General features: G+C 39.9%; 2 protein-coding genes across 2 annotated transcripts in view; one reads left to right on the top strand and one right to left on the bottom strand.

The window, feature by feature from the left end:
* Positions 1 to 27,954, top strand: part of DOCK2 (dedicator of cytokinesis 2) — a 497,074-nt gene that overhangs the window by 257,745 nt on the left and 211,375 nt on the right. The window lies entirely within an intron of this gene.
* Positions 708 to 27,869, bottom strand: INSYN2B (inhibitory synaptic factor family member 2B). The gene is made up of 3 exons (XM_027841715.1): positions 26,518 to 27,869; positions 24,970 to 25,044; positions 708 to 894 (listed from the first exon to the last, which is right to left on the bottom strand). Exons 1-3 carry the CDS (start codon positions 27,867 to 27,869, stop codon positions 708 to 710), a joined length of 1,614 nt encoding a protein of 537 aa, XP_027697516.1.

Genomic DNA, 27,954 nt, shown 5'->3' with positions numbered 1-27,954 from the left:
TGTGTGTGTGTGTGTGTGTGTGTGTGTGTGTGTGTGTGTGTGTGTGTAGAATTAGGACCTCTTTGCAAGTCCTAGTAACTTTTCGGTGTCATGAGATTATTAAATAATTAATTTGGGTTCACATTTCTCATTAAGGAATGAAAAAGTACCAATAAATTAGGGCTACCATGCAGTTTGACCTCTTTTTGTGCTTAAGTATTGCTGATGTCTCAGAAAACTATGGGTTGGGCCTCTTTGTTTTCCTAGGACACTTGAGGAGTAGCCCTCGGACACGCCCATGTCTCTGTACCTACTCCTTTTTCCTGTCTGTAAGCCTAGGTCAGAGAGTATTTATATTCATGGTGTTGGTGAGTGGGTCATTGTAGGGTACTGAGATAATGAAAGAGCATGTGAATGGCTGCTGGCAACCTTCTTGCCCTATGAAACCAAATATGTTTGAAAGGGAGCTCTGCAAGTTGGCATTAGAGTATCTACAAAGCCTTTAGCAAGTGGGACCTGCTCCTTCTGCCATTGAGTCCCATTGGCTGACTGGTCCCAATCCCGCCGAGGCCTACCTGCCCCATCTCTGATCAGGTCTGTATTTTGCACACCTCCTAGGATGACCTTGGTGGTCTTTTGAGCAGTTTGGCTCCCAAGCAGGAGAGGGCATGGCACTTGGCTTCCCCACCTTGGGAAGGCAGTTTGAGGATTGCAGTGCTCTAATAAACTCAAATCCACCAGAAACATTTCTTCTTCACCTTTTTGGTTTTCCTCCGCAAGTCCTGTTTTTCAGGAGCAGGAGGCTCTGCTGGCGGCTTTGGTGGTAGGGCTGTCTCTGGCGGTGGTTCTACTTGGTCCAGACTACTTAGGACTTGATGGAACCTCCCTTCTTGCTGTCGGAAATCATATTCTACACTGAAAACAAAACAAAACAAAAGTAGAGAAAATAATAATAAATTTGACCCAGAGAGTATTTCTATAGCTCCTACCATGTACTCAAGGCTTAGCTTAGCTTTCAGCACTCTGACAGGTGCTATAGAAAGTCAAAATGATTCTACGATATCATTTCTATACTTGAAAAGCTGATCGTTTGGTTGGAGAGTCAAAATATATATTTGTGAAATAATTTCTAATAATATGGGACAATATTTGATGGCGTGTCAAAATGAGTGGTAGAGATTACAATAGGAAGGTCACTAGCTGTGGCATCAAATCTCACCTCTGGAGTACACTGTCTATGGCGTTGTGGCAACGAATTAACCTTAGTGAACCTCATTTGTCCTTATTTGTAACCTTAGTGTCCTCATTTGTAAAATGAAAGGATTGGACTAAATGGCCTCTGATGGAAGAATAGAGAAGGTCAAGGAAAGGAAAGATCAGTGTGTGAAGGAAGAGTCAAGGAAGGCTTCTTGGAGGAGGTGGCCAATTGAGTTGTACCTTGAAGGATGAGGAAATAAATAGAGAGGATGTGGGATGACCATCAAGGCAGGAAGAACAGCATAAGAGAAAGCAAAAATGGAAATGAAGATGAGTTTTACAGAGGTCAGTAAGGGAAGTGACCTGACTATGGAAGACAATGGGTATAGGGGAACAGTGGAAAAAGAGTTGGTAGGTAAATAGATCTTAGAGCTGGAGCTGGAAGGAACCTCAGAGATGAGCTCATCTAAACCCTTCCTTTTAAAAATGAGGAAATGGGGCAGCTTGGTGGCTCAGTGGTTAGAGCACTGACCCTAGAGTCAAGGGGACCTGAGTTCAAATCTGGCCTTAGACATTTACTAGCTGTGTGACCCTGGGCAAGTCACTTCACCCTGATTGACTCCAAATTTTTTTTAAAAAAATGAGGAAACAGGCCTGGAGAGATCAAGCTTATAGGTAGAGTTGTTCCTTGTCATGGGCCTGTGGGTCTTAGAGGGTCTTGGATATAGGGTGCCAGTGAAAGCGTTCTGTTCTTTCTGGTCTATGTAATGGATTTCTGGGGTATGTGTTGAGGAGATGCCATATTTTCTCTGCTGATCTTTGCTAATGAGTAGGAAAATAAATGGCAAGAGATGAAAGACTTCCCTTGTTACTCTGCTATATGGCATGCTTTCAGATACTCCTGCCTCCATCATTGATCAGACAGGATTTTCACACATGGCCAAGGACTTAAAAAGAGGCTGTCATCATAGTTTACCCTGATCCGCAGCCTCACATTTCCCCTCTCCAGAATGAGTCTTCAGAGTCAGAGTTAACACTCAAGGACTGGCTGCTGAAAAGGCAAAAAAAAAATGCCTCAACACTAGTCATGCATGAGTAATGAAGTGTCATCAAAGCAGCCTACCATTTAGCATTCTGAAATGGGAGAACTTCCTCCTGTAAGGAGATCAAAGGACAAGTATTTTTGGTGGGTGGACTAATGTCACTTCAGCCCATGGGCTTTTCTTCCTTCCATACTTCTAAATAGCCAGTTTTAAAACCCAAATTATACTCCCTCTGGCTTTCTTCTTTCTCCTTCTCTGCCTCTTCTTGGCTTTTCCACATTAAGCCATAGGCATATGCTGTGGGTTTGGATGTGAAGAGACTGGGAATGGACCCATGCTTGAGGCACTCAGGAATGATCCTTTTTGGGAACTGTGGTTGTTTAAAAAAAAAACAGTATTTTTTAATAGCTAGACTAATGTCACTTCATTTCTTTCTCTAAACTTCTATATTCTCCTAAAGCATGTTTAGTGTGGTCTACTCATTTTGATACGCTATCTCTGGACTATCATAGAATCATAGTTTAAGAGCCTGAAGGGACTTCAGAGATGATCCAGTCGAGCTTTCATATTTTACATATTTTATATATGGCCCAGAGGTGTTAAGTGACTTGCCCATGATCACGTAAGTACTAAGTGCCAGAGCTGAGATTTGAACCTGGGTCCTCTGACTTCAGTTCCAGCTCTCCCTCTCGTACCATGTTCACCTCTAGTGAGCATTTGGCTGGTCTCTACTTTAACTCTAGACAGCGTGAGATGACCTCCCTTAATCTGGCCAGTCAAATCACAAATGTTTTTGAGTCTGGGCCAGGATGAAGGAGTCCAGGGCAGGCCAACGGAAAAAGTTTTTAGGGGCTGAGGACTCCCCTAGTGGGCAAATACAAATAGTGCAGGATACCTTACACATCCCTGAACTCTCAGCACGTACTCCATTGTCCTCTGGTGATCTTGGGTTCTGTCCTGTTCCCCGCTCCAATCCCAATCTGCCTCAAGTAGGCATTCATCCTACTTTAGGTATTTAGAGGGTAGAGAAAAGGTCTCTGTTTTTGTTAACTTTCTGAACTGAGGAAAAGAAATGACATCAGGGAGGTGTTGATCTGTCTAGGTCACACCCCTCTAATGGTGTGAACACTCATGGGTCACAAAAAGAGTACTTGCACCTTCACAGATACCCTAGCTCCTTAAATAGTACTGCTCTCCAGAGCTGTTGCCTGTTTTTCCTGGTAAGGTGAGAGAGAAAGTTAGACGTCAAGAGTACCTGGTAAAGCCAAGCTGTCTGTGTTTAGGCTAGTGTTTGGGACTAGCATTTCTTAGTTTGGGACACTCCTAGAAACATACAGAACTATCTCTTCCACATTTATCTAAGTTCTGCTTGTGCAGCTATATATCTACCCCCTCACAACAATATATACTTATATATAAATGTATATGTATTTATAGGTATATGTACTGAGAGAATATGTGTGTATGTATTTAATGGACCTCTGATTTTATTGGTATAGTGAGCTCCTGGTAAAGAACTAAAGAGGTGAAGAGGTAAAGAAAGTCTGTAACCTATGATCTTAAATAGTAGCCTGGAGCACTGAGGGGTTAAGAGACTTGTTCAGAGTCACAGACATGTCATTACATAAATGTATTTACACACATATACATGTATATACATAATGCACACATGTATGCATGTATATGTGTGTATATGTACACACGAAAATACATATTTAACAGTGTGTATCAGAGGTAGGGATTAACCCCTTCTCCTCCTCTTCTCTCAATACTTAACATTAAGAGTGAGACAGAATGATCCTAGTTTCAATTCTCATCTGTCCAGATGTATGCATATTGTATGTGTATATATGTGTATCATTAGACAGATATATACACAAATATACACTTATATATGTACTGTGTGTGCATATATTTGCAGACATGCATATCCACACATGTAGACACACGTGTGTATATGTATGTATGTATGTGTGTGTGTATATATAGATATAGATATATAGGTATATATATATGTATTCTGTGCAACATGGTATAATGTATAGATAGAGAGAAAGTTAGGTTCAAATCCCGCCTCTGATGCTTACTGGTTATGTGACCCTGAGCAAGTCTTTTAACCTCTCAATGCCACAGGAAAATCTTTAGGACTGTAAGTCATGGAATACCTACCCAATATGCATAGGTAGAGAGAGAGTTTCCTTACAAGAATTTCCTTTACTGTATATAACTTACTGTTTTAGTAGATATTTAGTCTTAAGTATGTGTATATATATATAATATATGTGTATATACACATGTATTTATACACGTGTCAATGCAATGTATGCATGTATTTACGTATGGGAAGATGTTTTGACACCAGAACTTCCTCCCAGATCGATTGATCAATAGATCTATCTATCTATCTATCTATCTATCTATCTATCTATCTATCTATCTGTCTGTCTATCTGTCCATCTGTCCATCTGTCTATCTACTTATCTGTCTGACTGTCTATCCATCTATCTACCCATTCATCCATCCATCTATGTCTATCTGTTTGTCTATCTATGTATCCATCTATCTGTCATCTAGTATAGGAAATTTTGGTGAAGTCTTTTATTTATTAATATAGATCAGGGAACTGTCCTTTTGCTTATAATCTTACAGATTTTCCTGTGGCCCTGACAGATTAACTGACTTGTCCAGAGCCACGCAACCTAGGACATATCAGCAGCAGGTCTTGTCTTTCAAGTTGGTTCTTTATGGACTACATCACACGTTGTATTATTTTATACACACGTGCCCACCATATTCTTTCTTTGTTCCATGTTTAAACCTCCCTGATCAATAATTGGCATTGGGGAATGCCAACCCTAGAATGCCATGATTCACCAAAGGGATACCATTCATTCATCGGTAGTCTATTGAGGTGGTTCCTTTATGTGGTAGCACCTGGAAGGTCTGCTTCACATGAGCATATCTTATTGCCTGTCCTTGGGAACAACCTGTACTAAATGCTGCTCCACTTAATTAGGTTGTATTCAAGGTCATAAATTCTGAAAGGCTCTAATAATAATAATAATAATGATAATAATAATGATAGCCAACATTTTTAGTGCCTTAAAGTTTGTAAAGTGTTTTGCATATGTTCTCTTATTTGATTCTGCTACCAACCTTTTGAGGTAGATGCTATTATTATTAATTATTATTATTGTTCGCAGGTCCTAGGAATCTCAGTAGGGCCAGGGGCCATCTTGAGCTTTTTCTTACTCCATCTAATCCTCCTGGACTCACAAGAAACTGATTCTTAGACTCCATGGCGTAAGTGAAATGGTAGAGTGAGGCCAACCTCATTCTTTATCAGAACAAGATAACATTTTTGCCAGGTCCTTCTTCACCAAAACTCTCTGTCTTCTCATTTGTGACTTAGCTCTCTACACCAGACTGAAGCATCACCTTTTCATTTTGTCCCCTCGGTTCTGCTGTGAAAGTCATTGATGTTCTTCTTCCCCTCCCCTCAATGCAGGTTTAGGGAAGAATACAATCTTTGTTTCTATGGAAACACTGACCCTTAAGTAATGCAAAGGGATTTCACAGCAGGATCCAATTCTAATCACTTTATACTATAAAATACCAATAACTTAAAATAAAACAATAACTATAAAATAATTTATAAAATAATAATTTTGAGAGTTAAGCCCCATTGCACCCCCTCCCCTTTATCAATTTGATAATTTAGCAGGCATTGAAAATGAATTTCCTTTTCAAAGCCAGGTAAATAACAGGCTAGGGAGAAACATATGTGGCTCTGGGAAATTGATTATTTTGTTTGGCCAAGGCAATTTTATTAACATAAAGGGAAATTGTCAGTTTTTTTCCCCTTGCATTAGTACATTTGAAAAATCACTATTTATTTGGCAGTACTGAAGGGAAATACATATTGGTTTTTACAAAAAGAAGGGTTCATTTTCATTTGTTTTTCACACTGAAGTTTTGTGTGAGGAGGTTATACTCAGGTCTCTCTCTACTTAACTAACCTCTGCTAGGCTGAGGCAAGTTCTGGCAAAGGATCTCTAAATTATAAAGCCAGAAAGGCTTGGCAGCTGAAGTCTTTGCAGAAGGATATCTGCAGGCTCTTTGATCGTACTTCTGATTCTTCTTCCTTTTTTTTTTTTTAGCTTTTAAACATGAAACATTTACTTAATAACAAGACAAAAGCAAGGATAATCATTATATTATAGTTATTCAATAAAAGGCAAATCCTGGAATAGTCTATGTATCACAATCTACACAAAAATATGAGTCACACTTTTCCATCACTGCATATGGCATCCTTTAAGGAGAGAGGGAGTATACATGTAGAAACCTAGCAGCAAGCTTGTACTTCCGCTCTGAGCATCCTGATCACTCTGTTGAGAGTGTCTTGAAATTCCTATCAATCTTCATGTGTAAAATCTATTCTCCAACATTAAAGCATGACTTTGGTGTCTCCACTAAAGTAAATGGTTGAGTTTTGTTTAAATCTTGTGGCAAACTGAAAGATAATGAGTGGAGTAATAATAGCTAGCATTTTAAGGTTTGTAAAGTGCTTTACAAATATTCTCTCATTTGATTCTCACAACAACCCTGGTAGGGAGGTGCTATTATTATCTCCATGTCACCAGTCAGGAAACTGAGGCAGACAGAGGTTAAATGACTTGCCCAGAGTTATACAGCTAGTGTGTATCCGAGGCTAGATTTGAACTTAGACCTTCCTGATTCCAGGTTCAGTACTCTATCCCCTATGCCACCTAGGGGAAATATATGGCATAAAATCCAAGGAATTAGGGTATTCGACTACAGCAGAGATTCTTAATTAACCTTTTTTGTATCATGGCCTCTTTTGGCAGTATGGTGAAGCCTACAGACTCCTCACGATGTTTTAAACACATAAAATAAAACACATGGAATTATAAAGGAAACCAATTATCCTAAAACATGGTTATCAAAATATTTTTTAAGAAACAAATTCACAGACCTTCTAAAATCTACCTAGTTATGAACCCCTGGACTAGATAATTCCATCTCAGATTCTGTGCTTCTTTGAAGAGCTCAGTGAATTAAAAGGTACCTTTGATGGTGGTTGGAAAACAGATCCAGGCATGGTACAGTGGAGAGTTTGGAATCTCATACATCCTTCTACATACACTGGAACTTTGAAAGTGGTTCATGAGTTTAGTTCAAGTCAGTTCAATTGAACACACATTTTTAAGTGCTTCATCTTGTTAATCATATATGAGGGGCTGGGAATACAAAAACAAAACTTAACAATCCCTGACCTCAAGAAGTTTGTATTCTAATAGGTGAAAATTACATGTGCACCAAATTAACTATAACGTACATATGAAGAAAGTCGCTATCTGCATCCAGAGAAAGAACTGGTAAATAGAAATATGTCTAGAATAATTTTACATATCTGTGTGTATATGTGTGTGTCTACACACCCACACACCTATTTGTGTCTAATATATTCTTTAGGGTGGGAGAGGGAAGAAAAAAAGAAGAAAAAGAAATTTACACGATAACTTTATTATATATTTAAAAGGAATAGCAAGCTGTACACAATACGTTTGCAGTTTCATATGTAATCAGCTTTTTTTTATACTATGTTATGGAAACACTTGTTTTGTTCCATACATTAAAAATAAAATAAAAAAGAATAAAGTTAAGGTTGGACCAGAAAGAAAAATTAAAAAATAAGACATCTGGTGAAATCTCCTGTAGGCAGGGCCACGAGCTAAGGAAAATAAAAATAAATAAGATCTAAAAAAAAATTACATAAAGAATATTTACAAATAAATTTCTTTGGGGGAGGGAAGACCCCTGACACTGGAGAAAGAGGGTGTGTTCCCAATCCATATGGGCTTCCTGGCACTTGAGCTAAGCTTTGAAGGAAACTGGGTGGGGAGGAGGAGGGATTGATGGAGAAAAAGTTCCAACATGAGAGTCAGCCTGTATAAATTGTGAGAGATGGAATGTCACAATGAGGTCGAACACATAGCATGTAGGACTGTTTGACTGCAATATGGAGTGTAGGAAGGAGAGTAATGTGTAATAAACATGGAAAGGTAGGTTGGAGCCGGGTTTTGAAGGGCTTTAAAAGTCAAATGAAGGTGTTTGTATTTTTTCTTTGAAGCACTGGGGATTCTGTGCTCTTGATAAAATCACTTTTCCTGCTTTGTGGAGAATGGTGCAGGGAAGGGAGAAAGTGGAGGCAGAGAGATGAATTAGGAAATTATTGAAATAATCCAGGTGAAGAGTGATAAAGACTGTGTTAGTGAGGTTAGACTGGATAGACAGAAATAAGGAGAAGGATTAGAGCTGTGTTGTGGAGGCGGAGTTCACATAAAAGCCTTGGCAACTGATAAGATCAAAAGGATGAGAGAGAAGGAAGAGTCAAGAATGACTCCATGGTCATGAACCTGGATAATAAGGAGAATGGAAATTTTTTGAAAATTCAGGGAATACTTGGTATAGGGTACACACAAAAAAATGTAATGCCTCGAAAGTTGCTGGGTTCTCCTCACTGGAGTTATTCAAGTGAAGAGTGAATTACCACATGATGGAGATGTGATAGGGGGTATTCTTAAGCAGTTTGGGTAGACAACAGGGTTCTATTTTGTTTGACTATTAGCAATCTAACAGTATTGTGTTCTACCTTTTTTTAAATTGCAGATTTGCCTGTATGGGGTGATGACCAATTTTTATGTATGATTTAATGAAGTCACTCTCAGATGTACTTTATTATAGGGATAGGGACTGGACGTGTGATTTCATTGATAAAGAAGATGCCCATTTGGTGAAACTTCCTCTAGATAGGTGCTGCCTCTGCAATTCAGAGCCTTAGAAATTTGTCTTGGGACCTGAGAAGTTAAATGAGTTGCTCAGAATCACATAGTCAGTTTATGTCAGAGGTGAGACTTGAACACAGGGCTTCCTCACTTTGAGACCAGCTCTCTGCCCATCATGCTATACATCCTCCAGTAAATGCTTGTTGATTGACTGTGAGCAGCAGAGCCCAGGTCTTCCTGACACTAAAACCAGCCCTATGCTATACTGCCTCTCTACCTTATTATGTATTTGTTTAATGTAACTGAAATGCAGCATTTCACATGATATATTTCATGGTGCTAGGACCCAAAATCTATTGTTTCTGTGGAAAAGTATTGTCTGAATTGGGAAAACATAATCTATGAACTTTGTAGCAGAAAGCTGTAGTTGAAAGAACACTGGATTTGGAGTCAAAGGACTTGGGTTCAAATCCTGTCTTTTCCACTTACTGACTTTTATCAAGTCATTTGACTTCTCTGCGTCTCACTTTCCTCATCTATAAAATGGGAGTCAGACTAGATGACCAGTAAGTTCTCTTTAATGGTAAATATATGATCCTATGAACTTCTGAAAAAAAAATAGCCAGTTTATAAATTGAGGACTTACATTTGGAAAGGATGACTAGGCAAACATTATTTAGAATACTTAGGAAAACTTGAGTCTTTTGTCTTAAATCCGTCTTAAAGACACAATGTGAAGGGAACTTGGTGTCTTGCATGCAGTATTTATGCAGTCTTTGCACGCTTCTGTTGTTTAATTAAAAATAATAACTGATATTTATAGGGTCCTTTAACATGTGAAGAGTGATTTTACATACCTTACCTTACTTAAATCACAACAACAAATAATTATCCACATTTTGCAGATGAGGAAACTGAGTCCGAGAGGTTTAGTGACTTTGTCAGGGTCACAACTAGTTAAATGTCAGGAGGTATTTGAAACCTGGTCTTTTTGCTTTGAATCCAGTACTCCTTTCACGGCCCTACACTGCTCTTCTTCTTTGAATGAGGCCTGCTAGCCCTTTCAGTAATTTCTAAATTAACTTTGGTTGATGGTATGGGCATAGCTGTTTGGGATTTCTCCTAAGCAGCATCCCTGAAAACATCAGATCAAAGGATCATAGATTTTGAGATGGAAGGGATCTTAGAAGCCATCAAACCCAACTCCTTCATTTTACAAAGAAACTGAGGAGGGGAAGTGACTTTCCCAGAAAAGGTCAAGTGACTTCTCCAGAGTAACACAGCTACTGAGTGTATGTGACAGGATTAAAACCAGTCCTCCTGACTCCATATCTAGTGCCCCATTCACAAAACTGCACTGTCTCACCAGCTTACATTAGAATGTGAAGAGTACTTGGGTAAGAGAAATAGAATGGAAGTGGTATTAAAAAGTCACCAAGTTTCTCAGAAATCCTAGAGACAGATCACATGTATTGTGCGTGCCATCTTCTTCCCAAGGATGCCTAAGCCTAGCTCTGTGTGATTTTATTGTTCAGTGATTTCAGTTGTGTCCAACTCTTCATGACCCCGTTGGGGTTTTCTTGGCAGAGATACTAGAGTGGTTTGCCATCTCCTTCTCCAGCTCATTTTACAGATGAGAAAACTGAGACAAACAGGGTTAAGTGACTTGCCCATGATCACACAACTAGTAAGTGTCTGAGGACAGATTTGAACTCAGGTCTTTCTGGTTCCAGGCCTGACTCTTTATCTACTGCACCACCTAGCTGTAGCTCTCTGTGATTACCTGCTGTTAAAGGGCTTTGAATCCCACAGGTCATCATAATTGTTACTGAATATTGTCTATATGCTGATCATTGAGTTGGACTAGATTGAACTATGAGGTTCTTTCCAACTCTAATGTTCTAAGATCCAAAGGCCATTTGAGAATGTCTGGGTTAGTGCAAGGGATGTGAGAGATGGGAGATATTTAGACTTGTTGGAAAGCAAACTGAGAATGAATGAAATCCTTACTAATCCTTTCTATTACCTCCTGAGATAGCTTCAGTAATGCAACTGATCCGTCACTGCTTTAGAAAGCAAAGGTAGATTTCACCATAGGGGGATGGGCCACAATCTCAGGTGTTACACAGCCAAGAAGAAGAGTGTGGGAAAGCAAACTGCAAAGGGGGCTTGGAAATATAAAAGGCAAAAGCATAAGAAAAGGCTTGCTTTCTGGACAGCGAACATGCTCTGAAAAAACGGGTAATGGAGTAAGCTGGAATCAGGGGTTTGCCAAAACAATACTACTATACACATGCCCGGTATGATAGTTTCAAGTGTTCTGAAACTCTCTCAGCTATGATCTCAATACTCTGTGAGATCTGCAGGGCTGGGATTCCCATCACACCATCAGTAGACTAAAGAGTTAGCAAATGTATTAGCATTTGAGCTGGAGAAGGGAGGGGGTGGGGAAAGAAAGTAATTTGTTCCATGCTCAACTTTAAACAGATTTAGAGGCAGCAAGAGGGAGGCTGGATCAAATTGGGTCAAGACAATTAGTGTCCTGAGAAAGCAAGGTGATAAAGTGGACATCATTTTCAACTGGAAATAGGATTTCCGCACCCCCCTCCACCTGCCCCGGGTTTTGATTGAAGAAACTAAGCCTGGGCTGTCTGGTTCAGCACAGAGATAAAAGGAAATCAGAGTTCCTGAAAGGTCCCACCCACTCCATCCCACCTTGGACTAAAGCTTGGAGGACTGATAAGAGACGACTTTATTGCATTGTAATTTCCCCATGAGTCTTTCCAAAGCATAGGACAGCAGGTTTTTAGATTCAGGGTTCCTGGAAAAGGACCAATACTATATATTTCCCTTCACCAACACAGACGAAGTGGGGAGCTTCTACACCCAGGGCCTGCTCTTATGAGGATCATGCTAGGACTCTGTGTTCCTGTAGGCACGTGCTCTTTATTGATGTCTCGTTCAGTTCCTCCATACTCTGGCAGGGCAAATTGTGGGTGCACTCAGAGATAGGGGCAGATACAGGAGGAAGGGGGCACACCTTTTCTTAAAAAAAGAAATGCAGCCAGGTAACAATAATGAACTATTTAGAGGGAAGCATCCCCATGAGTGGACTAAGAAATGACTGATATATTCTTTCTCCCTGCCGGAAGCACATCTTCCAAATTTCTCCCCATGTCTTTTTTTTTATTTTGCCTTTTGGCCAGTGCATTTCCATGTCACCTATCACCATGGTACCCAGGTGCTCTAAGATTTATTGACCTTTGGGAACTTTCTTCTAAATTAGCTGTGAGAATCAATGGCTATGTAACGGGGTAGTTTGGTTTCTGTCCATATCTATAAATCACAGACACTTTGGAAAGCAAAACTTTATTGAAACCACAAACCGTTGGGGAATAATTACAGTTTGGGAAAGTGGGAGATTCCCCCTCCTCCAAACACATATCTCTCAGTCTGGAGGGAGAATGTTCCTAAAACCTTCTCCTAAGGACCAGTTTCCTGATTATTTATAGAGTGCAATTTTCAGCTTCACAACTGCCAGCCATTTGGGGCTGGCAAGTTCATCCTTTCCTCCCAGGGTACCTGTATTCTGATGAGCCTTCTGAGAATCACAGGTTCGTTCAGCCGATAAATAAGCAGGAGACTGAGCTTCAGAAATCTCCATCACCCTTTGTAATAAATTTCAGTTTGAGAACTATAACTCTAAGCTAAGAAGTTGGCATCTTAACTCCAGCCTCGCTGTCCCAGAAAGGAATACATTTTTTACCCAGAGGCAGCTAGATGGAGCAGTGGAGAGAGTTCTGGACCTAGAGTCAGAAAGGCCTGAGTTCACATCTAGCCTCAGACAGTTACTGTCTGTGGGACTCTGGTCAAATCACGTAACTTCTTTCTGCCTCAGTTTCCTCAATTATAACAGCACCTACCTCCCAGGGCTGGTTTGAGTAAGGACCAAATGAGATAATACTTGCAAAGCACTTAGCACAGTGCCTGGAATATAGTAAGTGCTTTCTTTATTAACACTTGTACTCCCATCTCAGTGAATACTTGTTATGTATACTGACTTAAAAGGTCAAGCCAGAAGGCAAAAGAAGAAAGGATTGAAAGATGGGGAAGATTTGGGGTTTGTGAAGTAGATACTGAGGTAAGAAAATATACAAGAGGGCCTTCTTGTGGTCCTCTATGGCATTCATGCTGACAGCCATCCCTGTATTGTTCTGTTAATTCCTTTCTTAAATATTTATGCTGTGTTTCAAACCCTTTAGCTATTAATGCATTGAAATGAATTCCATCTATTTTATTACCTATACATTTCCAGAGTTGTAAATCCTACTTCTTTTTGCTTTTGACTTAGGGGAGAAGAAAAGGCAGAAGGCAAATTGTAAGAGGCAGAAAGTAAAGGCAGTGGTCCTTGGTAGCACCATTCATTCATTTGCCATGCATTTATTAGGCACCTACTATGCTGCAGGCACTGCTAGGGATACAAAGACAAAAATGAAATAGTTCCTGCCTTCAAAGAGTTTAGGTTCTATGGGGATGGGGAACAGCCTATATACAGGCAAACAATTTTGAAGCATCTGTAATAAATACAAATACATTTCTGGTGTTGGGGAGGGCACTAGCAACTAAAAGGATCAAGATATGTCTCATGTAGCAAGGAGCATCTGAGGTAAAACTGGAAGGAAGCAAGGGAATCTGAAGCAGAGATGGGAAGAGGGTCCATTCCAGACATGAGGGATTCACATTCATGGAGGTAAGGGATGAAATATCTTGTAAGTAGAACTGCAAAGAGGACATTTTGGCTGGAATGGATAACATGTGAAGGAAAGTATGTGCAATAAGTCCAGAAAAGTAGTCTGGTTCTAGCTTATGAAGTGCTTCCATGCAAAAGTAGAATTTGTATTTGCACTTGGAGGCAAGAGGGAGCCATCTGAACTGCTTGAGCAAGGGAGTGACATAATCAAATTTATGATTTAGGACTACCAATTTGACAACTTGTGGGAGATTAATTGGAGAGGAAAAGGAATAGAAGCAGGTAGAGATGGACCAATCAAGTAGCTTTGCAATAGTCCAGGTGAGAGACGATGAAGGCTTAAATTAGGGTGATGACAACCATGTTAGTAGACAGAAGGTTGATGATTTACATTGTGGGATGTTCCAAATCTTAAGCTTCCTTCCCTGGGAGATCATTTTTGGGAACTGGAGGGGCTCGGGCTAATACGAACTTTTAATTTCATCAGTTTGGGGGAACTCTCAGCATGGAATCTCCATTCATGGGTGCAGATTGGCAACTCATCCATCACTTATCATCTTAGACAGTTGCCTGTGGCTTGGAGAAGTTAGGTGACTTGCCTACAGTCACCCAGCCAATATTGATCAGAGGCAGAATTAGAACCTTTCTGACTCAAATGCTGACCCTCTATCCATTACGATGACATTATACTATGGCTCAGGAGGTAATTTTAGTTTGTTGTATTTGATATGTATGTGAATGTAGGATGGTTTTGCTGTCATTTTGTACTCCTTACAGTAGGCATAAAATATTGGTTACTTCATAGCTCAAAACAAGATTAAAAAACTATGACTAGAAAGAAATTTGTTTCCATTGTGAATTTCACTGCTACCCAGGGAGAAAATTGTGATTAGGGTGGGGTGAAGGGCTAGTGGTCTATCTGTCTCCATGTTGAGGGAGAGCCATGAACAAATCCAAAAGGAAAGTACTAAATAATTTAAGCTAAACACTGGTAGCTAAACTCATGGGACCACATGTTGATATTGCATTTCTAGCTAAATGGTATTTTTGGGGGGGTAATAGCTTTGTGGTAGACAGGAATGCGTGAGGTCCAATGGCTTCACAGCTGTACATTGTACAGGAAACCCAAGGGCTCTGAGTGCTATCTGACTGTGAGACTTTATTCAAGTCCCTGAACCTCCTTTGGCCTCAGTTTCCTTAATTATAATATAATCACATGTTGCTCCCCTTTTGTATACATGGAAATGATACCTTGACCCTAAGACCAGGGCATTTCTCCTTCTTAAATCCTCACCACCAAGAGCCAATATGAGGAGGTCCCAGATAAAATACACAGTTGTTGCCATGGGTAAAAAAGGATGTTACAGTAGGAGATGGTGGGACACATAGAAGATTATGCGTAGATCACTGGATTTAAGAGTCTCAAAGACCTGAATTTAAATCCTGCCTCAGACACTCTAGCTATGTTACCCTAGGCACGTCTTACACTCTCTGTGTCTCAATTTCCTCATCTATAAAATGGGGCTGATAATAGCAACTACTTCACAGGATTGTTGTGAAGATCAAATGAGATAATAAAAATAAAGCACTTTGCAAATATTAAAGTGACATACAAATTCTAGTTGTTATTATTCTATAAAGAATATTTTCATACATTCATTGGTCAACTTACAAGATATAACAACAATAAGAACTAGAATTTATGTAGCACTTTAATGTTTGCAAAGTATGAAAATATTCTTTGGTCAGTATCATGTTCAACGTATCACATTTTAGGAAGCACATTGACAAGTTGGAGAGTCACCAGAGGAAAGCAATCAAGAGAATGAGGGGATTGGGGACCATGACCTGAGGACTGGCTAAAGCAAATAGGAATCTTTTGCCTCAAATAAAGAAGATCGGTGGACATAGAAGTATTTGAAGGTCAGTCCTATGAGAAGGCTTAGACTCCTTCTGCTTGGTCCCACAGGTCAGAAGTAGGAGCAAAGGGTAGACATTACAGGGAGGTAAGTTGAGGCACAAGGTAAAAAAAAAACCTTCCTTAAAAATTAGAGCTGCACAAAAAGGAACAGGTTGTCTTGAGGAGTAAGGGCTTTCTTTTTGCTGCAAGTCAAGTGAAGACTGGATGACTATTTGTCCAGCACATTATAGGAAGAATTCTGGATAGGTACCTGGGTTTGGCCTGAAGAGCCTCTGAGGTCCCTTGAAGCTCCGAGATGCTGTGATTCTACAGTTTTGCAACTTATCAGTGTATGAACTAATAAGGATGAAGAAGCAGTTCTTGGTCCACAGAGTCTGAGAAAATGAGAGACTCCTGCAGTCTTAGGAGCTCAATGAAATGATGCAGTCATTTTGCTCCATGCACATTTCTTTGTTCACAAACATATTTATGAACATTCTTTTTGTGCTGGGGGTGGGTGGGGGATGGTGGTCAACAATTTTTTGCATCAGTCCCTTTGTTCAGGTGTTTTTAATTAATCCTAAGGGATTTGCCATGGGCCTTTCTTAGCACTTAGACTTTTGATTAGGGAGCAAAATTAGGATTTAATTGGTCTTAACCTTAATTGGAGGAGAAATGTCAGGGTGGATTTCCATTTCAGTATTTGAGCTCAGATGAGGCCGGAGGAGCCAGGAAATGTGGGGGAAAGAAGAGGCAACAAATGAATCCCAGAAGTCATGCATAATGCAAACCAAGGCCCCTGGTGTGGAGTTATGGAGCCTCATTTTCTCTTCTCACTTGGGCTTAGGGAAGACCAGGACACAAGTCTGCTCAGTAGGCAATTTCCCCTTGTTTTTTTTTCTTTTCATTTCTGTCTCTGCCCTTACTTCCACTCTCAAGTTAGAACTTTTAAAGCACCTCAATGCAGCCAGAGTCTTGCAGAGTTGCATAACTTTCTTGGTAGTTTCTTAGAAAGAAAACTTTCTGTTTTTAATTAGCTAAGTGGTAGAGTGAATAGAGTGCTAGATCTGAAGTCAGGAAAACCTGAGTTTGAATTCAGCCTCAGACACTTTTTAGATGTGTGACCCTAGGCAAGTCACTTAACCTCTTTAATCATCAGTTTCCTTATCCGTAAAATGGGGATAGTAATAGTATATACTTCATAGAGCTAATGTGAGGATCAAATGAGAATATCTCTATCTATCTATCTATCTATCTATCTATCTATCTATCTGTCTATCTATGTATCACTTTGCAAACCTTGGAGTGATAAAAGCTAGTGGTAAAAGCTAGAAAAGGTCAGGCATTTTAAAATCAACTAGTGCTAATATCAGGCATAAGGATCAGGGAGGAGGTCACTGAATCCTTGGCAGAGTTTCAGCAAATTCACCTTTCTGTTCAATGTCCCCATCCCCAATACCTTTCATGCCACTCCTGGGCTGATACAACCTGCAATGACCTACCACCTTATCCTTCTCTTCCATTGCTTATCAAAATTTATTATACACTCTTTGTCACATTCCCTCAGAAGCCACTCTCAGGGAGACATCTTTCCTGGAAAGCAGCCTGAAAAGTTAATGTCCCCTTTGAAGTTTTATTAGTGGGTAAGCCATTACCCTTCCATGAGTATTTTCATTTCATCAAGAAACTTAGAAAAACAATAACTTATCCTTTTCTAAGTGAATCTTTGGAATATAGTGCACATTCTGTTTCATACCTTATAAAGTTTGAAGAGAATCAGCACAATGCCAGAGTCAGCCTTGAAGTCTAGAAGAGCTCCATTCTCAACTCTGGTACATACTGACTGTGAGACCCTGGGCAAGTTACAGCCTTTCAGTGTCCTGAGGCAACTCTGCAAGACTATTACTTGCACAAATAGTTACAAAACAAAACAAAACTGTATGATTAGGCAAGATATAGCAGTTCCCAAAAGCAAATCCATTAAAAAAACATAAACTGGACTGGACTTGTAATTTCATTGCTATAAGAACTCCCAGTGAGGAAACTCCCTCTATGATGTGGATCAGCAGGAACTCAGGACTTAGCTTCTTTGAGAGTTGCCAAGGAACATGGAGACCATAAGTGACTTACCCTTGGTTGCACATATATTCCAAAAGTGGAACCTACTATCCCTGGAGATTGCCCCTAGTCATTGGTTAGACCACATCTAGAGTCTTATACTTAGTTCTGCATGCTACATTTTAGCAGGGTCATTGACAGTCTGAAACATTGTCAATGACACATCCAGAAGGGGGTGAACAGGATGGTGAATGTACTAAAACCATGTGATATACAAGGGTTAGTTGCAGAACCAAGTATGCTTATCTTGAAAAAGGGAAGTTTTATAGGAAGGAGAAAAAGCATTTATTAAGTGCCTACTATACTCCAGGCAATGCGCTAAGCCCATGGCAAATATTATCTCATTTAAGGAAGGTCAATAAATGATAACCTCAAGTACTCTTTAAATATTTAAAGGGCTTTTCCACATAGAAGAAAGCTGAGACTTCTGTTGCTTGGCCTCAGAGATCAGAACTAATAGCAATGGGTGAAATTTACCATCAGTCAACAAGTTTTATTAAGACTTTACTATGTGCCAGGCACTGTCCTAAGCACTGAGCATAGAAAGAAAGGCGAAAAACTGCCTCTGTTCTCAAGGAAGCTCATAATCTAATGAGGGAGACAACATGCAAACAACTATGTACAAATAAGATATGAACAAGATGAATTGGAGATAATTCACTGAGGGAAGGCAAAAGCAGCAAGGGTGATTGGGAAAGGCTTCTTTCAGAAAGTGGTGAATTAAGCTGGGACTTTAAGTAAGCCAGGGAAACCGAGAAATAGAGATGAGGAAGGAGAGAAGAAGCTTGAGATAAGGAAAAAAAAAACTACTTAGAAATTGAGATTGTCCAGAAATGGAATGTACTACCTCTGGAGATTGCCACCAATCACCGGAAATCTTTTCAGAGGCTGAGAAACCTACATGGGATTATTGTAGAAACAGTTCTCATTTGGGTGCAGATTAAATTAGAAAATTAAAAAAAAAACAGATGGGAGACTTAGAGAGAAGAAATCCTCTTTCCTCTCCATTTAAAAGATATTGCAATTTTGCAACTCAAGTTCAATGAATTTTCCTTTGGAGTTCTGGTCAGAGAAGTAAGTGATAAGCTTCCTGTATCATTAGTTTACCAGCAACAGACCCCAAAGAAATCAATCATGTCTCTATGTTCCTTGGGTCTTGCAATGTGTACCACATTCATCCATCTATTATAGAGACCATTGCTTAACGAGGTCCAGGGAAGCATTTTCTCATCACTTATTCATTAGTTTGTAAGAAATGACTTTCCAGGATGTGACACAACATTTGAAGTCATTTGAAATGTAAAAATGACAGTTCTTCTCATCCCACTGTTGAGGTGATGGGCTTTTGTTCTGATCTCTTTCCTTCATCAAGTTAATTGCCCCTTCTTTGCAATGGCTCAAATTCTGGGACAGAGGAAACTTTAAAAATAGTGTTGTTCTGAATGGTAACGAGGGAGATCCATGAATTAAGCTACTGACTCATTGCACTCTCTGAATAAAAGAGCTGGAAGGAAGCTTAGGAGTCATACAAGTCCATTCCTCTCAGTGTAAAATGAACAAAACAGTGATCCTAAAGAAGTGAAATGAGTTGGCCAAGGGCACACTGCAAGTTAATGACAGAGTGAATATGTTAACTTGCACCTTCTGCTTCCTAGTCCAAAGGCTTTGTCCTCTTATTGCATGCTGCTGCTTATGCAGATTTAGAAAAGGGAATTTGTAAGAAGGCTTGCTTCAGTTCTAGGACCATTCCTTGATTTATAGACTATGTTAGTCATGTCAAAGACTGGGGATAGGGGAGAGGAGATAGAGACAGAGAAAACCGGAAACAAAAGAGAAAGACAGGGAAAATATTTTATTTGATCTGGGTATTTCCTCCACTGATGGTAAACTTTTCATGCCTTAACAGAAGGGTTTGTGAGTTTAACCCCTGAGAAAGTATCACCTGGTAATCAATCTTCCAGTAATGAGCTCTTTAATAAATATTTGTTGAATTGAATTGAATTGTATTACAGGAAAGGAGGATGGTCTGTGTAGAGGCAAAAAGACAGGAAGAAGAAATGGACTGTTGAAGTCAAGGAATCTTTATTAGACCTATTTGACTAGAACTAGATCAGGTGAAGGGAAATAAAGATAAGTTGGACTTAGATTATAAGGGCAATAGGGAGACATGGAAGACTTTTGAATAAGTATGTGACATGGTGAGACCTATGTCTTAGAATCATTCTTTTGGCAGTTGAATGGAGAATGATTTGGAGATGGGTGAGATTGGAAGCAAAGGGCCTAATTAGGAGGCTTTTATGTTGGGAAAGGTTAAAGACAAAAGGAAAAGGGGATGAAATGGATAGATAGTGTCATGGAAACAATGAATATGAACTGGGACAGACTTCGAGAGGGAGTGGAGGATTGAAGTGGTCCACAGGGTCATAAAGTGTCCAACACAACTGAATGACTGAACAACAACAAAAGTAATTTAGGGAAGAGATGATAAGGGCTTTAATGAGCTGACTTTACTAGGGTAACCCTGAGAGTAGAAGCAAGGGGAAGATGAGAGAGATGTGGAGGTAGAAAAGATAAGACTTGGTTATTGATTGGACACAGTGGTTATGGGAGAGGGAAGAGCCTAAGATGACTCATAGGTTATGAACCTGAGTGACTTGGAAAGATGGTAGTGTCCTTTGTTGAAATATGGCTGGTTGAAGGTGAAGTGAGTTAGGGGAGGGAGATAATAAATTCTATTTTGGACAGGTTGAGTTTGAGATTCTGAGATGGTTAAGTGGAATTGTCCAGCAGGCAGTTAGGTTTTCATAACTGCTCTCTGCTGGTTCTCCTCCTACCTGTATGACTACACATTCTCAGTCCCATTTATGGGTTCCCCATCCATGGCATGTCCACTGCATGCCCCTTAAGGCTCAGTCCTGGGCTTTCTTAATTTTTCCCTTTATACTATCTCAATTGGTGATCTCTTCAGCCCCCATGTATTCAATTATCATCTCTTTGCAAATGATTTCCATGTCTATATGTCCAGCCCTCATCTTTCTTCTGAGCTCCACCACCAATTGCCTTTTGGACATTTGGTCCAAATTCAAGATGCCCAGGACAGAACTCATGATCTTTTGTCCCAAACTCTCCCTTCTTCTGAACTTTCCTGTTACTGTTGAGGGCACTACCATGCTGCCCGTCATCAGGTTCATGATCTTTGACTCTTTACTCTCATCCACCTCACGTATTCTCACCACTCACACCACCACCACCACCACCCTAGTTCAGATCCTTATCATATCTTGCCTGGACTATTTCTATAGTATTCTAATTGGTCTTCATGCCTCAAATCTCTCCCCTCTCTAAATCCATCCTGCACAGAGATACTGAAGTGATTTTTCTAATGTGTAGGTCTCACCATTTCACCCTACTTCCCTACTCAGTAAACTCCAGTGCTACTCTATTACCTCCAGCACAAAATATAAAATACTCAATTTGCTTTTTTCAAGCTCTTCATAACTTATGAAGTTAAGGCCTTCATCTTCTTTTCCCTCTTTCCAACCTTTCCAGTCTTCCTATACTTTATTCCCCTCCACACGCTATGGGATCTAGCTACACTGGCTTCATTATTATTCCTTGCATGTAATATTCCATCTTTCACTTCTGTCCCTTTGACCTGATGGCTTTCTATACCTTAAATGTTCCTCCTCTTTCCTCCACCTCTTAGTTTTGCTGACTGCCTTCAAGTCTACTCAAAATCCAACTTCTGCATGAGGCCTTTCCTTATCCCTACAGCTGCTCTTACCTCCTTTCTGAGATTGTCTCCCATCTACTCTGTTTATATTTTGTGTGGACATTATTATTTACATGACATCTCTCTCATTGGAAGATGAGTTCTGTGAGGGATGATTTTTACCTTTCTTTGTATTTCCAATGCCTAGCACTAATATGGAAATATGTTTTGCATGACTTTGAACATATAACTGATATCATATTGCCTGTCTTCTCAATGAGAGGGGAAAGGATGGCCAGGAGGGAGAAAATTTAGAACTCAAAAGTTTTTTTCAAAAATGAATGTTAAAAATAAATGAATGAAAATCTATAGTGCCACACATAATAAGCACTTAAGCAATGTTTTTTTGATGGAATGATTTTGATTGATGTGAGGCTGGAGTAGAGGAGATATTAAAGCTGCATCTATAGATTTAGAGGCCAAGTGAATAGAGGTGATAACATAATACTACACAAACAGGACACCTGTGTCCTAGCTATTTGTTTCCATATTGATGTCTTCCCCTCTAAGATTTTTATCTTTCATATTCTTTGTATATATCTTGCATATACTTATTTGTGTACATGTTGTCTCCGCTTTTAGAATGTAAACTCCTTGAGGGCAAGTACTATTTTTGCTTTCTCTTTGTATCCTTAGTCTTATAAGGCACAGTGACTGTCACATAGTAATTATTTAATAAATGGTTATTTATTTATTTACTGGTAATGACAATCATGTGGTTAGACTTCATTTTCCTACTAGTTCATATATATTGGCTAATTAGGGTAAACTTTGTTGATGTGAGATAACAGCTGCTTGTTAGATGCCTGGACCTTAAATCATACCATTCAACCCACTCTAATTATGGTTGTTATCCTTAGGGAGGGAGAAGGAAAGGAAAGGATACTCTGTAGCCTCCCACTGTCTAGAGGGAGCATTTTGACCCTGGTTAATGAATGAAAATGGTCATTATTATTTCACCCTCTTTTTACCAGTTTCATGTTTAGAGTCTGTGATTCAGGCTGACCCATTGAGTTTCTACTCTTTCTGTTTCTCAATACCCAGAGAAGATGGTCTCTCTGTTAGCCTGCTGCTTTTGGAAAACCCTAGCCATGGCCTCTGTCAAAGAATTGGAAAAGCCCAACCACTACCTGAGTTTCAGAAATCATTGGACAGCTTCTTCCTCTTTTTAGTTCTGACAAAATGGTGGCATACAAAATATTAAAAAAATGATAAAATTTTCTGATATAAAGATAAGTAGTTAAGAGATAGAACTAGGTCGTCATAGAGAGAAGAAACAGCAATTATCAATAACCACCTAAAAAACTGTTCAGCCCTCCAAAATAAGATAAAAAAGATAAAACCAAAAATAAACCTCATAAATTCCACTGTAATCCATTAAATTGACAAGGGTGACTTAAAATGGTAAATTTGGTGTTGGTAAGACTGTGAAGAAATACATATGATGTTACATTGTTGGTGGAACTATGGATTAGTGCTCTTTTTTTGGTAAATTTGAAGACTTTCTTGGCCAGGCTAGAAGTCAGGGGCTACTCAATAGTCTGAACCCACTTGAAGGGCTGGAAGCTGTGGTATACTTTGTTTTCATCCTGGGCTGGTGTAGCCTTCCTTAGGGAACTTGGTAGCTTCCTGTTCCCCAGGGCTCACTATATTAATTTTGAACTTAGTGCAGACACTGATTGGTTTATTCCACCATAGATTATAACTCCTCAGCTCAAAGATCTGCTAGCCTTAGCCTTCTTGGTAGCTGGGATTATAAGCGTGCATCACCATGCCCATCAATATAATACTCTGGAAAGCGATTTGTCTTTATGTAGTAAAAACAGCAACACTTTTCACCCACTTGGCCTAGGATCTGACTAGAAGGAACATAACCCCGATATCTTATTTTTGTCTTTTTTTCCTTCAATATCTTAAGAGGAGAAAAACCATTATCTGTTTAAAATTAATAGCATTATTTTTAATAGCAAAACAGTAGAAACACCCCATCTGTCCAATTAGGGAATTACCGAGTGAATTATGTAGTATATGAATGTAATGGAATATTGTTATGCCATAAGAAATGACAGTTATGAAGAATAAAACAAATACAGATGCATAGTATGGAAATAGTACTGGATTTGGAATGAGAAACCCTAACTTTGAGTCCTTGTTTTCCCACCTACTACCTGTGAGACCTTGGGTAATTCATTTTCTCTTTCTTTTTCTTCATTTGCAAAATAAGAGGGTTGGATTAGATGACCTTCAGAGTACACTGAGTATCTAAATGTGATGATCCCCTGTCAAACACATAGTCGCCTCTGGGCTCATATACAAAGCCTTTCCAGTTTGGTAGTACCCATGGGAGCTGGTGCTCTGCTTACATAGCCTTTGAGCCTCCAGGGTCATCTCTGGGTTATGATGAAGCATCAGAGTAGAACGTCAATGAAGGTGAGCAAAGCTTAGTTCAGGTTGTAAGTTTATCTCTAGAGTAAGAGAGATCAGGTTGATGAAGTGGAAAGAGTAATAAATTTGGAGACAAGGTCTGGTTTCAAATTCTGGCACAGGTATTTACTACTATCTTGGCCTTGGACAAGTCATTTCCCCTCTCTAGGCCTCAGTTTCTTCCTCTGTTTGCCCACTGTATGGAATTGTATGTCACTCAATAAAAACCTGATTCAGAGCTGATCTTGGTGATCTGAAATAGATAGGTTTCTAGAGAGATAATGAAAAAGTCACTTTTTCTCTTCCCATGCCCCCATTCAAAGACCCTGCATGATTAGTGTGTGTCCTAGGAAGATAGCACTGACTATAAGATACATGACCCTTTGGTTAGAAGATGCCTTATGGAATGGCTGGGTGAGTGGAGATATTTAATGGAGCAAAGAACTCCACATGGGGTTCAGCCTGCTCAAGTCCTATGTCTGATGGGAAAAACAAGATGGGAGGTTGAAGTTTGTTTATGCCTTTTCAAGGAAAACCAGATTCCAGAGATTCATTTCTGGGAATCCATTGGTAACTTTTAATTTCAGTTACCTCTTGAAGTAAGCTCCCAGCTATAGAAGTATTGATTTTTGTCTCTTGTAAAATCCATTTCATTAGAGACGACAAACTTGTTCCCAAAGGAAATACTGTACATACCCACTGGTGCCCGGCCAGGGTATTATGCAACATAATCAAGAAGACTCATACAGACAGTGTGCATTTTGAATGATAAGAGCCTCAGCAGACTCTCACCTGTCTATGGAATATGATTATGCCATTGGAAGTTTACCACACCAATTCTCAGAACCCATGCATTCAAAATCTACTCTCCTCTGGTCTGACTTCTGGGTGTAGGGGAGGAGAGTTTATTTGGAAGGTCAAGGCCCCCTGTGCTCTATACGTGCCAACCACCAACCTGTGTTGCAACGAGGTACCTGTATATGATGCATGCCGTGTTCTGACAAGTGCTGCAGTTGTTGAGGTCCTGGCCAGTTCGGTAGAAGTTACGTCTGCAACACAAAGCATTTTGCTGGGTGAGTTTATGGACAGAGCCCACAATTGCTTTTCCAACTCACTCAATTTGTAAAGCACAGTGCCCTACCCGCATTAATTGGTGAAATTAAGCCAAAGTGGGTGGATCAAGACCCAAAACAAACAAATAAATAAAATATACTAAAAGTATCTTGTTTTTATACTATTAACTTTCAAAGAATGTATTTATATCTGTATTTTTTTTCTTTCAATCCTCACATCAGCCCTATGAGGTAGGTAAGACGTATTTTTACTCCCACTTGTTAGATAGAAAACTGAGGGAGATTATATCTTGCTCAGAGTCATACATCAAAAGTAGTGGAATCATGGAGATTAATTCCAGGTCTCTGTACTCTCAATCTAATGTATCTTATTGCTGTCTCTACACCCCCATCTCCTATTCCAAGGTAACATTAATTCTGACTTAAAGAAGCAAATGCTCACTACCACTGGGTCTATCTTAATTTGGCCTAGAGCTACACCTGTGGGGGGGGGCCCACAGTGCACAGAGAGAAATAGATGACTTTGCCCTCGAAGACTATTCTTCTAAATCCTTTACGTCCTCAAACTCCATCCAATATTCTTGTTTTTGTGCCATTTAATATTCTTACTGAATTTTCCATCAAGGAATCCTCCTTATATACATCCTGTCCTCTAAATCCACCTCTATTGCTTTCAGTTGGCTGTTCATTTCAGTTATGTTTTCATGGGGCCATTGATTGAACATAGGTTACTGAAGTGGCGTGTACTTTAGTTCAATACTAGTTTAAACCAATTCAAAGCTGCATAACTAACATTTGGAGGTAGGAGAGAGAAAGACATTCTACTTCCCCATTTCCTGTCTCTTTGATTTATCTATAGACCCACCATCCATAGATAGGCATAAATTAAAATCTGAAAGGGACATTAGTGATCATCTTAGTTCATCCCCTTCATTTTACAAATGAAAAAATGAAGTCCTAAGAAGTAAAGAGATATATCCAAGGTCACACAGATGGTAAATAAGAGAGCTGGTATTTTAGCCTACACAGAGCCTCAGACTTAGAATCCTGTTCTCTTTCCATTATTGCCACACTTATTGAACTTGTACAATATAATTGTACCTATATAAAGATTGTGAAATCTGGACCCTCCCAAGTCCTGCTCCTGCCCATTCCCAATTCATTGCTAAAAAGAGGAGAATATCAAGAGAACCCAACTCCCTGCCCCAAGACTCCATATTAAATAAATCTCAGTATTGTAAAAGAGATGCTATCTAGTTTTTTTTATTATTATTTTTAATCACTCAAGTTCATTCAGGGATTGAAAATTTCAAGGATCAATGACCTGGGAAAACAACACCTTGAGAATTACTAAGACCTTTTAATAGTTGAAACCCATTACTGCAAGTGTGTTTTTTTTTATTTTTGATAAATGACTTTACAAAATTTTAATATCAAAACTCATCCTACCCTTCAGTGAGGGCTCTGGCTTTTTCCAAGTCTTGAATTACGTTCAAAAGGACTTTAATCTTCTCTTGGTTTGAGTGCAAAGATTCCTCCACGGATTGCAGTCTTCCTTGGAGGTCACACAGTTCACCGTGTGCCAGGTGAATTTGATTAATTCCTTTAATCTCTTTGTCGGTTGGAGGTTTGATTTCACTCCTTGGGAGAGAAGACTGGAGGTGAAAGCTTCCTAAACAATTTTTAAACTCCAAAGGATCTGCCTGGCTGGAATTTTTCTCTGTCTCCTCCCGACACTCAGTAGCAGATTTTGTCACGTTGCTAGTTGTCAATGATATTAGGTCCTTGTGATCATTACTCAGTGTAGCACAGTCAGAAGCAGTTTCAGGAGGGGCTGCCTGTCTATACTCTCCAAGGAAACAAGGCGAGGAGCTATGAGTCTGTGGAGGTGAGGGAGTGCAAGTTCCCTTTGATGGAGGTGATAAAGGAGCTGGCTCTTTCATGCCAGATGTGTCTTTGGGCAAAAGCAATTCAGGGTCCGTTTTATCTCTGCCAGGCAAGGAGTGAGCACCGCTGGCAGTACTCAAGCAGGAGGAGGGCCTTTCTGAACTAGATGGCAGCCTGCCATTCACATCCTCTGGGCACATATTAGCACAAGGATGTATTGCATTGCTTAATTCAACAGGACTGTCCACGCTGTAAGTGGGGGCTTTGGTACCCCATGGAGGGCTATGACATATATCATCAGGAACTTGTATAGAAGCTGTCACCTTTTCTGAGGGCCCCAGAGCATCTGGTTCAAAGCAGATGCTAACAGGCCCATTGCTTTGTGCCTTGGAAACTCTGGGAAAAAATGGATGCGCTTTCTTACTTCTGTGAGGCACATCATCTAAATGCCTAGTGATCCGTAAATAGGCGAGATCAGAAGACATGATGTCCTGCTCTGAGAGATTGCCATTGACTTGGATGGAGTTTTTAGACCCTGTGGGCATTTCTACTAGTGACTTGCTGGCTGTGAGCTTTTTCCTTTTAAAAACAGGGAAGTGCTTCCTAAGGCTGGGGGAAGTTTGGATTGCAATGTTCCGGATGCTCCCCCCCTTCTGGGACCTGGGGAAGGAGAGGGAGTAGTTGGGCAGGTGATGGTGCCGAGATGCCTGCACCTTTCCCGTCAGGGTGGAGTCTTGGTCTGTTTGGACATCAATCTCTGCCAGACCAGCTTGATTCTTACTAGCTCCATCCTCCTTGAAGCGGACTTGTTGGGATTTGCTTCTGCGGTGGTGGGGCTGTTTAACAAAATCCACTGAATCCAGACTGTTCCGCTTCAGGAGCACGGGTCTCACTTTCAAGCTTTGCTGGGCCATCGAGCCTCCTTTGAAGGTCTGTGGACTACAAGCTTTTCCTTGATAGGTTGCATTAAGTCATTCGAGCTGCATCTGGTGACAAAGC

The sequence above is a fragment of the Vombatus ursinus genome, unplaced genomic scaffold (genome assembly GCF_900497805.2).
Source record: "Vombatus ursinus unplaced genomic scaffold, bare-nosed wombat genome assembly UNPS02014863.1, whole genome shotgun sequence".
Lineage (NCBI taxonomy): Eukaryota > Metazoa > Chordata > Mammalia > Diprotodontia > Vombatidae > Vombatus > Vombatus ursinus.
Note: the sequence above shows the minus strand (reverse complement) of the source record. Positions and strands in the feature narration are given on the sequence as shown.

What these genes read in the sequence shown, in the direction of transcription:
- INSYN2B (XM_027841715.1), bottom strand. Translation starts at nt 27,869, where the DNA reads ATGGCCCAGCAAAGCTTGAAAGTGAGACCCGTGCTCCTGAAGCGGAAC. An exon ending in GCCAGAGCCCTCACTGAAGG is followed by an intron (nt 25,045 to 26,517) that starts GTAGGATGAGTT and finishes TTTGTGTTGCAG; the next exon opens with ACGTAACTTCTACCGAACTG. An exon ending in ACGGCATGCATCATATACAG is followed by an intron (nt 895 to 24,969) that starts GTACCTCGTTGC and finishes TTTTGTTTTCAG; the next exon opens with TGTAGAATATGATTTCCGAC.